Source organism: Carassius auratus, unplaced genomic scaffold, assembly GCF_003368295.1.
Source record: "Carassius auratus strain Wakin unplaced genomic scaffold, ASM336829v1 scaf_tig00215198, whole genome shotgun sequence".
Classification (NCBI taxonomy): Eukaryota; Metazoa; Chordata; class Actinopteri; order Cypriniformes; family Cyprinidae; genus Carassius; species Carassius auratus.
Window position 1 is genome coordinate 345,252 of NW_020527978.1, and position 11,966 is coordinate 357,217.

General features: G+C 38.4%; 1 protein-coding gene across 4 annotated transcripts; it reads left to right on the plus strand.

Moving 5' to 3' along the window:
• The first annotated feature begins 77 nt into the window (after positions 1-77).
• LOC113093882 (G2/M phase-specific E3 ubiquitin-protein ligase-like) lies at positions 78-8,399 on the plus strand. Of its 4 annotated transcripts, none has more exons than XM_026259445.1 (11): positions 4,558-4,698; positions 4,970-5,058; positions 5,151-5,198; positions 5,659-5,784; positions 5,873-6,040; positions 6,125-6,279; positions 6,396-6,721; positions 6,816-6,994; positions 7,131-7,303; positions 7,395-7,609; positions 8,036-8,399. In XM_026259445.1, exons 4-11 carry the CDS (start codon positions 5,746-5,748, stop codon positions 8,071-8,073), a joined length of 1,293 nt encoding a protein of 430 aa, XP_026115230.1. In that variant the 5' UTR covers positions 4,558-4,698; positions 4,970-5,058; positions 5,151-5,198; positions 5,659-5,745; the 3' UTR covers positions 8,074-8,399. The 4 variants fall into 4 exon arrangements, 2 of the variants coding, with proteins under 2 accessions (XP_026115230.1, XP_026115231.1); XM_026259446.1 differs by having other exon boundaries at positions 8,039-8,399; XR_003287923.1 differs by lacking the exons at positions 6,125-6,279; positions 6,396-6,721; positions 6,816-6,994; ... (1 more) ...; positions 7,395-7,609; positions 8,036-8,399 and adding exons at positions 78-460; positions 2,216-2,422; positions 3,960-4,192; positions 4,355-4,455 and having other exon boundaries at positions 4,542-4,698; positions 4,978-5,058; positions 5,873-6,003.
• Positions 8,400-11,966: the final 3,567 nt, after the last annotated feature.

Below are 11,966 nucleotides of genomic sequence, written 5' to 3' on the forward strand. Positions count from 1 at the left end.
ACAATAAAAAAGTACATTAATAAATAATTTAAATGCACAAGTTAAATTGCTTTTTTTTAAAAAAGCATTTGGCATTCCTTTTCTCTCTCTATTTGCCAGATGCTTTTCTTTGCCGTTTTGCCAAAAGCTTTTCTTTATCCATTTGTCAATCGAGTTAAAAAATGCCATTGGACAGTACACACGTGGGAGCAACCAATCAACTGTCGCCTCAATTTGAAGCGCCAACTGTCACTGGACAGTTCGAGATGAAGGCTTTATCCCGCTTTATTTACTTCTGTGGGCTTCTGAGGCGCTGATTGAGGGTAATGACTGATTGGCACTGTGGTGATCATTGTTGTGCAAAACATACAAATGGCAGACATTGCAAATATTTTAAGAAAACTAGCCAATGATGTGGATAGTGGTTCAAATTCTCATGTCCCAGACCGACCAACTCCAGGAGGACATAACGCCGTGGACGGTAAGAAAAGTTGCTTATCTCTTTTCTCAGATTTTGTAGTTCGTCTGTATGATAATGTGTTTGTTCACATATGACTTATGCCAATATTACATATAATTTGACATGTGATAAATAACATTACCCATTTTGAAACGAGGCATTTGTCGCGCCGCGCACGGTGTAACTGAGGTATTATTTTAGTCAGACACCTGCCTCATCCTGGCCTAGTCTCACACACACAGGCGTGCATAAAACCAGTGTTGCTGACGAAGCACTTTTGTGACTTTATTTTTTGCGTAAGCCTTCGCTTTATATCCAGTTGAAAAATATCGCCAATATCGGTCTTGCTCTCCCAGTACAGGATCGTCTCTGTGTTGATCGTCTCGTCGGTGTTTTGGCAGAAGCTGTACATTGCCCCCAGCTGATTCATTTGTCGTTTGTTTCGATGCTGCGCTGTGCTTTAATATTTAAAAAAATATATAGCCGCTCTTTAACCTTGGTGTATGGTGAATTTTTTTTTTTTCTTTTTTTTTTTTTTTTTTTTTTCAGATCATGTCACAGTTATAAATCAAGATTTTAGCAGGTCAGTGAAAGTGATTGCTGGTATAATGGGTCGCGTTTATTCACTATTTATATTGCTCTGTTAAAACCGAAAACCAAAAATGACTTTATTGGGGATTCAGTTTATTATTAAATATAGTATGTGACAATTTAGAGAATTACGTCACGAATATTATCACGTGACACCCTTCTAAATGTAATAAAGGGGATTTAAGAAAACTACACTTATCTATAAAATATTTTGAAAGTATTTAATTTCATTTGATTAAATAAAACAAACCACAGAAGTCCTGGACTATCCTGTACAATATGTACTGTCAATTAAAGGAGCTCTAAGCGATATTGTGTGTTTTTTAGGCCAAAACATTTTGTCACCGCAAACTTCTCAGTATTTGCTAGCTGCCTGTCCCGTGAACACCCTGTAAAAAAGTTGACAGCCCATGCTCCACAAGGGGCAAGAAAAACAAAACAAACTGGGCTAATCTGCACCACGAAACATGGCAAACTGTTCTAGCCAATAACCGAGAAGGATTTAAGGGTGGGGTTTGGGGGGTTAGTGCGTGGATGAGGAGGAGGGGAGGGTCTAGCTAGAGTTTTGTTTGACAATACTTTGAACGTCAACAAGAAGTGACATCACCCAACATCGCTTAGATCACCTTTAAATGAGCATCAGCAACCACCACTTTCTTTAACCGCTGATTCTGTTAAAGAAAGTGAGCACCATGCCATAAGGCAAAAGTGATAACTAAGTGGTTTCGGGGACCAGAATGTTGAAATTTTGGGTACATGGCCTGGAAACTCCCCAGATCTTAATCCCATTGAGAAGTTGTAATCAATCCTCAAGAGGCAGGTGGACAAACAAAAACCCACTAATTCTGACAAACTCCAAGAAGTGATTATGAAAGAATGGGTTGCTATCAGTCAGGATTTGGAGCATGCCCAGTCGAATTGCGGAGGTCCTGAAAATGAAGGGCCAACACTGAAACACTGATATAGGAGATGGGGAGTATTTTCAGATGCAGCTGTAGTCTCTCAAATTCCTGTCGGATATCTATGTTGGTCTATTAAGGTCTATATATACAAATGCTATAGTACAAAAACTTCTGTCATATGTTTTTTCAACTTTATTTTTCAAAATAGCTGCAGTTTAAAAGCATTTTTAAAATGTCATTGTTATGGGTTGTTTACATTTGACATTTGTTTTCAAATTTACAGTTGAAGTAAATAGACTTTTCGCAAGCTATGGAGCAGAAGCCAGCAGGAGACCTTTAAGTCGTCGTAGTCGTTCTACAAGACCTCGCAGTAGCTTCACAAGAGTTTTCTGCTGCTTAAGTAGAATGACACAAAGTGTTGCACCAACAAAGTTTGAAAGGGAGGAACTGGAAGCTACAGGACTTGGAGAGAAAAAGGTTACATTTTTTGGTGGGTATTGTGTAAGTTAGAGCCCTGCATTTCAGCCCGAGCCCGACGGGCCCCGACTTATTTATGCCCCTCGGGCCGGGCTTCGGGCCAATTTTCACATTATAGCTAACATGCGGGCTGGGCCTCAGGCCTTTTTGGGTTATCCTTCTATTTATATTTTTACACACTAACAAAAGAAATAAAATAGAAGTTGACGTCGACGATAGAAAAACAAATATAGAAGGACATTTCATAACCTCATAACTTCCATAATCTGATAATTCAACCCGTTATAATTAAACTGACATACTGACATGACAGTCTCACACACGCGCACGCACGCTTTTCCGTCAGCGTGACCCACGATTATACTTCACTCATATCCACTTATTGTAGTAGTAGCTATTACATGCCTCTAAATTAATGTATTAATAATAGCCTAGTTGGCCAACTAATAATTATAAAATGATGATTCATGTAGCGGCGTGCATTTCTGCGTCTGCACCTGTTGCTGCGGGCCATGCAGCAAAGAAGAGAGCGCTGGCCGAGTTTGAAAACATTGTGGAGCAGGACGAGGATGACGACGATGAAGTACAGCAATATATGCACCTCAATCACAACACGGAAGGTGATGGACGAGATGTGCTGCTATGGTGGAAACAGCACGAGACCCTGCTACCGCTACTGTCAAGACTGGCTCGCTCTGTGTTTAGTGTCCCGCCAGCAGTGATAGAGTGATAGAAGAGAAGAGGACGGGGTTAAAACCTTCCACTCTGGAGGCTATTCTTTTTCTCCACGATGCTCTGTAAGAGACTGTTCTAACTTTTCATTTGACTGGACTTTATTTTCATTTAACTGTTGGAAACTAATGGAAAAAAGAATGGACATGTTCTGTGGTGCATTTTTGAGGTAAGATAACCTGCAAGTTTGTTTTTAATTAATTTAATTTGTTTAGATTCATTTCTCATTTCGTTTGTGAGCGCTGTTGCGAGCCTGCCTCAGTATTTCAATTTTTTTATTTTATTTTACTCACTGTGGTTTAATAAACATTTATTAAACTAACTGTATGTGTGATATGCTTGAAGTGTTTTATATCTATGGATTTTATTGTAGCCAAGTAAAGTATTAGCGTTAATTTGAGAGGCTTAATTGATTAAATATGTTTTAGGCTACTTGCTGTCGGCTCGGCTGTTTAACGTTAATCATCTTTTTTTTTTTTTTAAATGCTTCAAACATTTTTCTAAACTAACTTGATAACGAAATGAAAAGAAACATAACACAAAACTGACCCCTTTTTTAATTGCTGCAAATAGGACAGGCTTCCGCTGTGTAATAAAATAAATAAATAAAAACACGGGCTCGGGCCGGACTCGGGCTGATAATTCTGATGAGCTGTCGGACAGGGGTCGGGCTAGGGCCTGAGCGTCTCGGGCCAGGGCTGGGCTCGGGCCTAGATTTGAGGCCCGTGCAGGGCTCTAGTGTAAGTTTTTGTTTTATAGACAAAAGTTTTTAAACCAAAGTTCTAAAAAAATGTTGCTTTATCTTTTCCTTTTTACAGGTGATGAAAACAATGCAGAAGATTTCAAAAACTACATTCTAACGACATATCCAAAACTTGGTGACTGTGGGGGATTTGAGATTTTAAAAACATCAGGCATGACCCGATCTAGGAATCTGGTGGTGTTGCCTTGCCCAAACACAGGGTACACAATTAAGGCTCTAAAAGAAAATATGGGACATGCTGTCATCTACATACGTCCTATGCAAAAAGACATAGAACTGTCCAGTTCTGTAAGTTTTTTCTTTTTTTAATACTACAGTAAATTACTTATTTGCTAAATTCTATGCTTATTACATTTTAGGCAACACATGTTTTTTTATCGTAATGTAAGTTTATTTGTTTTATTTTCATTTACAGTTATCTAAAATTCTGAGATTGCTTTTTAATTTAAGGTTGTCTGTGAATCTCCCATGCTTGGGCCAATGGAGAGATGTCTTACCTGTGAAAAACAGTTCAATTTCAATGAACTTAAGGTTCACATTGAGAGCTGCAGGTATGGAGAACATTGACTGGTCATAATCTTGATTTAATATTCAGTTTCTTATTAGGGAAAAAAAATTTAATTTCATGTTTTTGAAGGCCTAGGACTGAATGTTCCAATCACCTGCCACCAACATTAGAGAACGAACACCTAAATGCACAGACTTCAGACAGTGATTCACTCATCAACCAGTCTCCCACTGAGGAAAATACTGACCAGCTGTTCATCGATTTAACAGATGAAAAAACGGACATGGTAAATTTCAAGTTTACATTAAGAGCTTGTGCTACAATCAAACATTTTCTTCTGCCATAACTTCAGTTTGTAGGTTCACAATATTAGCATTTCAAAATGCTTCTTATTTTTCTAAAAAAATATATAAATAAAAATTTGCTACTTGTTGTATATGTTCATCAAACTGAAGAAGAGAGTGGTCTTGTGGATCATCCACATTTATTTGGTACAGGTTTTATGGTAGATGCTCTTAGGAGTGTCTTTTAATATTTCTTAATTCCTATATCAAAAGATTGCCAGGAATCTTTAAGTGAATGGCGGAGGATGCGTGAGGAGCAGGATGATGAATATAATCAGTCTTTGATAGCAGATCAAGCCAAAGTATGTAGGGTAAACTTTATAACAGACATCCTCTGATGACATTGTGTAATCTTTCTGTCTGCATTACAATATGAATTTGTAATTTGTTTCAGGAACTGCAGAAGATGAATAGCGAAGAATCTGAGAATAGACGCAGAAAGGTCAGTCTAAGTTGAGGAAATTGGGATGTTGCTGCCTTTAAGACATTATATATTTACTTTTAATGACTTGTGTGTATTTGCGTAGCAGATGCTTAGAAGATAACTTAAAGCAAATTACAAGCTGAAGAATTCTACAAAAGTATCATCATAGAGAAAGTAATACTAGGGCTTTAATTCAGAGTTAATAGGTTAGTCAGAAAAAATATAATTAAACTTGGACAGACATGCACATGTGCAAAATATTGTTGCTGTTTTTCCTTATTCCATGATTTTGAGCTCTTTGGATAGTTATTAAAAGATCATTTAGGCATTGAGGGAAAGGGAGTGATTAAAAGTCCTGGTAATTGATTTTATTACGCGTTGTGACAGTGCTACAAGGCACCGCACACCGAGACAAAAAAAGACTTGTGTTTTGTTTACTATTGCAGTTTGATTTTGAAACTTGCCTGCATTATTTTAGGCTATTGATGAGAGATGAGCGCAAATCGCAAGTTTACCTGAACTTGCTCATGGTGTGCCACTAAAAGTAAAATATCCAAGCGGCTTAATGAGGACCAGGAAATTTGTTTTAAGTGAATCAATTAAGGTTGGTAAGGTTTATTTTATAGTAGTTTTTTTTTTTTTTGGTGTGCAAAGTCTTCTGTGTTTAAATGTGAAATAATCCAAATGTCTAGGCACTGTTTGACTTTGTTGGAGAAGTGGAGGACGCTACAGAATGGTTCCAGATTCAGGAAGCCTTATCACCACCTCTTAGAAAAGACCTATGTGGAACCATTTTTGAAAGAAATATCAGAGGGCCAACCACACTTTTTGTCCAGTGGATTTCCTCCGAAGACGTAGAGGTAGATTTACAAAGTGTTTCTTTTTTTTTTCTTTTTTTCAAATCTTTCAAAGCTTGTCATTTACTGTTTTATGTAATTCATTAGTTTATGCAGACCATTCTTGCACCTGATGGCAATGACAACCATAATAAAGCTGATTATAATTCTGGGACTGTCAGCCCTTTGGATCAACCTAGCACCTCTAATGAACACCTGGCATCGTTCTCCCCTTGTTCAGAGCAGGAAGAGACTGTCCAGAAGTATGAATTAAAATGTTATAGTACCAGTTAACCCATAGCCCCCTCTATACCTGGATCCCATTTGATATACAATGTCATCATTTATCATTTGCATTCATAATAATATTCTTTTCCAGGACCAACCTTCAAACAATACTGAGTCTCCTTTCAGCCAAGATAGATGATGACAGTCCCACTAGTAATCAGATCAATGTTGTAAGGGATTATAAAGGCAATACCCACAACATACTGAGAAGCACTGTTCAGGCTTTTAGTCGGCGACGATTTAACCTCGGAGCTAGACTGGATGTGATTTTTGTTGATGATACAAAAGTGGCAGAGGGGGCTGTGGACGGTGGTGGTCCCACTAGAGAGTACCTCAGATTGCTCCTTAAGGCTGTCCAACAGTCTAGCATATTTGTGGGCCCTGAAAATAGTAAGAGGTTGCGGCTTGACAGTGAAGGTAAGCATATGAACTAAAGGTCTTATTTGATATGATTTCATAACATTTAAGTCATTGTAGTTAATTTAAAATATCTTGGTAATTTTCTTTACAGCTTTGCACAAAGGTCTTTACAGGCAGATATCTCAAATGATATCAGTTTGTATAATTCTTGGAGGAATGGGGCCACATTTCTTTTCAGAAAAGCTCTTTCTCCAAGTTTGTGGTAAACCCACCCGTCCTGCAACCTTGGATGAAGTAGATGATGAGACCTTTAAAGAAATGCTTTGCAAAGTAAGTATTTTTCTTAAACTGCAGTGAGCAAAATTTGGAAGTTATGCTGGAAGAGTACCCCATTAATACAGTGTTATTTGTATTTTAGCTGCAACATGACGTGTGTGTGTGTGGGTTTTTTTTGTTTTGTTTTCAGATAAAAGAAGCCGAAACTCTTCCAGAAGCCAAAGCTGCCATTGATCTGGCAGAAGATTGCCTGTCCATAATTGGAGCCTTTAGATCCATTAGTACTCTTAAGCAGCGGGACATGCTGGTACAGTCAGCTGTGGAGTATTATGTTGATGGGAGATGCAATGTTGCACTGCAACAGTACGTAGTATCAAACACTTTCTTGTTTGTTGAAATTGTTTTCATACCTTGTTCTTTGTACATGCTACATGGTGGTTTTTTTTTTATACAGGTTTGTCGATGGTTTTAACACCCTTGGACTTCTTCAAGAAATGCAGACACACACAGATCTGTTTCGCATCATATTTGTTGAAGACAAAAAACCACTGCGATCTTCAGACCTGACATCACTTTTTGAAGTAAACCTGTCAGATCAAGACACCTATAAGAGAGAACTAGAGACCAGGACCTTGTGCTTCTGGAGAGACTGGATCATTGATGTTGAAGGTATTTTTATTTTTTTATTTTTTTACATATTTTGTCCTATGAAGTTTTATACACAAATTCTGTATTCACTAAAAGTGTGATATAAATGATTATAAAGTGGTTAATCCAACAGGTTAATGTAAGTGACATTTCACACAAATATTGATAGATCTTATCTCTATCTCGGTTCCAAAGGAAGAGAGCAGTTAGAGATGTCATTGCTTGTCTTAAATAACAATATTAATACTAAATTGTATTTCAGACATTATTGCAAATTTTGCATTTGTGCTGTCAATACTGAACCATTGCATTTCTAAAAACATTGCACAGTAGCAGTTTCTGGTCTCATTGACTTCCAGTATGTATTTTTTCCTACTATGGATGTCAATGAGACCAGAAACTGTCTGGTTACTGATATTCTTCTAAATATCTTCCTTTTCTGTTCAGCAGAAGAAAGAAATTCATACAGGTTTGAAACAACATGAGGGTGAGTATATGAATTTTCATTTCAAAGTGGAGTATCCCTTTAAAGGTATAGTTAAACCATGAATTAAATTTACCCAATAATTTACTTACCCTCATGCCATCCTAGGTGTACAACATCTTCCTTTCTTCAGCCAATTAAGAGGTGGAGAAACAATTCAATATGAACTGCTAGGATTTTGTTAAATGTTAATCACAACAATGCCATAACAAAGCTATGAAAAGTCAGAATTTTATTTATTATTTCTCCAATTGTGTTTGGCTGAAGAAATGAAGACATCGTACACCTAGGATGGCATGAGGGTGAGTAAATTATGGGGTAAATTTCATTAGGGTGGAGTTTAAATGCATTGTTGTTTGAAAATACTGTTTTTTTTTTTTTTTTTTTTTTGACAACATGAAATGTTACAGTTTTATTGCTCCGTGACAATGCACTATAACCAGTCAAGTTCATACTACAAGATTTGTTCTTTTCTGAAAGCATTAGAAAAAAAACTAATGTAAACATTAACACATTAGTAATTGATGCATGACAGTTAATCTCGTCATACTGACATGGTTAATTCCAACTTTTAATGAGTTTAAAATGTTGTTTACAGTGTGTTAATGCATAAATTAAATGCTTTTTCAGATATTACTGTTGTCTGATTCCTGATCAACAAATACAATGTCTTTCTGATATGCACATATTGTTACAAACTGCTCCGAGACACAAAGTTTGAGGATCCAAATGCAGTTTATTTTAAGTGTTATTCAGAATCGTAATCAAAATACAGGCAAAGGTCATACACAGGCAGGCAATCCAACAAACAGACAAGTCCAGAGGGTGAGGCAGAAATAGGAACACCAGGACACGGGCAGAGATCAAGAACCAGGAACAACGTCGACTAAAACGCTCAGAAATGCAGTGGAATAACGTACCAGACTTCGCAAAGAGAAGACTATGATTCACCAATCATTTGTTTTACAGCAAGAACGGTTTCCATGTAGACAGATAATGCATCTGAGAAAGGTACATCTGGGTTTGGTAGTGTTGCCAGCTCTTCTTCGGTCAAGCCTCGAGGCAGATCCAACTCAGGAACATGAACACCTTCTGCTTGTTGCCCTTGAATATCTTCCCTGACTTCATCATCAATGTCAATCTACAACAGTTTCATTATGAATAAATAATTTAGAAAACTTAATTAAAAACAATTAAATTAATTGATCAGTACTTAAGTTTACATTTTTACTCTTAGATTTTTCATTGTCAATTTATCAGTGAAGAAATAAATGGGAAAAAAAAGGACCATCCTTCTATAAAAGTAAAGTAATTAAAGGTGCCTTATGCAACTTGGAGCCACCTATAGGCAATTAGTTTAATTACACTTGTAATGGTTACTAACTGAGTTTGATTGACAGCTTTGCCTTTATTGACGTTTTTAAATCTGAAACGTCCAAAAAGCAACAAAATTGTCTCTTTTGCAGAGATCACAATGAATGTTTGCAAACTAACTAGCTAACCTGATAAATGGGGTATTACATTACTGTACCTGTCCAATAGAAACGTGGACAACTCTGCATCGCTCTTCAATCCAAATGCAAACCTCATCTGCTGCCATCTGACAAACGCCAAACCCAGATTTACTCTGGTTTTACTCCGGGCTTTATCTGATGCTCTCTTTGCATTGCTATATTATCTTCTTTTTTTGGCAAGCTCTGTCGCTAGTAGGGCTTTCGTCCGCCATTACTTTAACAAAATATTGGGCGTGTTTGTAACTCTGTGTACCTGCCCTCAAAGCCTGTCATTGGCTATCACCTCACACACACCCTTACAAATGTACAGGCCACAAAACGTTCCGACTCCAATATATGCTGGCTACCAAGGCAGTGGGGGGAATGTCAGTTCTGACACTCTGCCAGATACTATGTTTTAGGGTGTACTCACACTAGGCACGGTTGCCATGAACCGGGCCCGAGTACGATTGCCCCCCCCTCCCCACTCCCCCTCTGGCCTGCACTCACATATAGGGTTTCAGCATTCGTGCCGGAGCACGCTTACGTCATTATGGTGTGACGGTTTCGGGATAAACAGGAAGAGCGGCGCTCTCTGAACACAATGGAGTCCATCGCTCTGTTTTCTTTGTGGATAATTTTGTGTTGTTTGGTCCACAGCCTGTTGTTAAACAGATGTGTCGCCATAGTGGCGCGAACATTTTCACGTAATCGTGCTGCTCTTATGAGGATGTTTGCAAGGTACCAGCTGAAGTGCAGCAAGGACTTTGCAGTTTTTAGTTTTTATGCGTTTTGCACCTCTCCCGTAGACCAAAGCGACCCTTTCCCTGCCATGTTGGTTTTGGAGTGTCGCAAAACCGTGATGCAAAGCGTCCTTTTCCGTGCTCCGGCATGGTTAGCGCTCACACTGCATGCGAACCGCGCCCGAGTCCAACTGAACCGTGCCCTGGCCCACCTCTTCCAAGCGGGCCAGGGCCGGCCAATCGAGCCGCGCCCGGGCACGATTCGGAGCACTCACACTAGTAAAACGAACCGCGCTTTGGTGGTCAAACGCACTCGGGCACGGTTCAAACTGGCTAGGGTGAGTACACCCTTAACGTTAGCTGATGACATATAAGGGTTATTATTGGATATTTTATTATGGAACAAGTTGCATAAGGCACCTTTAACTAAACCCACTGCATAATTACCTGATTTGAGCCTTCCTTCTCATGATTTGACCAAAGCTGCAGCGGAGTTCTGTTGCCAGCAGATCTTAGACTGTGACTATTCCAGGCACTCTGAAATTCTTGTAGATGCCTCTGAATTTGTGGTATGTAAGACCAGTGCAACAAATCCACTTCCTGGTCCGGATTATGCCATCCTTCATCTTCCAACCGACGATAGGTGGTGTAGAAGAGGTCTGTTACTTGGTCAAAGACATCTCTCCACAACCGCTCAATTCTTACATAAAAAACAAACAAACTCAGTTAAAAAAGTTCAGTGAAGGAAAATGCTATTCATGTGGCTACAAGGTAACAAGCTTTCTGGTTGTGCACACTTCTTTCTGTGATGTGTGACTGTCTGTTTGCTCCTCTGGTTCTTATCATGAAGCGGGCAACCATTACATTTTCTCCCCCCTTGTCAGAACGCACTCTAGAGGGAACACCATATGTTGTACAGCAGACAGGAAGCTTTGCAGCACTGTTTGAGCCTTGTTGTTTGTGGCAACTTTTAAGTACACCACAAGCCAGGAAAAACCATCAATTCCCCCATGGATAACCAATTCTCCATCTGCAAATTTAAAGTATTTAAAGTTTTTCATTTAAGAATACAACATGTATTAAAAAATAACTTGTCCCACACAAGCACACAAAGACTATATGCAATGGCTACAACATTGAACATGATTTGTGTCCAATAGTACAGGAAAGGTTTTAAGGAATGGCTTTCTTCCTACACCACATATTCACTTATGTCAATAAAAGCATAACATGAAATCATTACATATAACAAGTAGGGCAAGATCAAGCATGCAGACTTTTTTGCATATATTCTGATAATCTGAAAGAATACAAGACTATTACACTATAATTGGTAGCTGAAAACATAAAACAAAACAAAATATTTGATAAAACTTTGTGACTGATGGGAATTTTATTTTGTAGACATATGTAAAGGATTATATTTAGGTGTGTAAGAGAGCAGATTATGTGTGACCCTAGACATTAGCAAGATTATCCATTAACTTTACCAAGAAATGCTTAACACCAACTGAATAAGTTTATGATTCCCATCAATGTGCCACACACTGTTGGGAGCTGGTACACTGTAACGTCGGCGTCGGGCTGTCCTAAGACGTAACCTGCGCAGTTCCATTCTTTCCGGATCTACTTGTCTTAATGATGCTAAAAACCTGTGT

Excerpts from the sequence above, each read along its gene's own strand:
- LOC113093882 (XM_026259445.1), top strand. The coding sequence starts at position 5,746 with ATGAGGACCAGGAAATTTGTTTTAAGTGAATCAATTAAG. Across the intron at positions 6,041-6,124 it reads TTTCCTCCGAAGACGTAGAG|TTTATGCAGACCATTCTTGC; the intron begins GTAGATTTACAA and ends GTAATTCATTAG. Across the intron at positions 7,304-7,394 it reads TGCAATGTTGCACTGCAACA|GTTTGTCGATGGTTTTAACA; the intron begins GTACGTAGTATC and ends TTTTTTATACAG.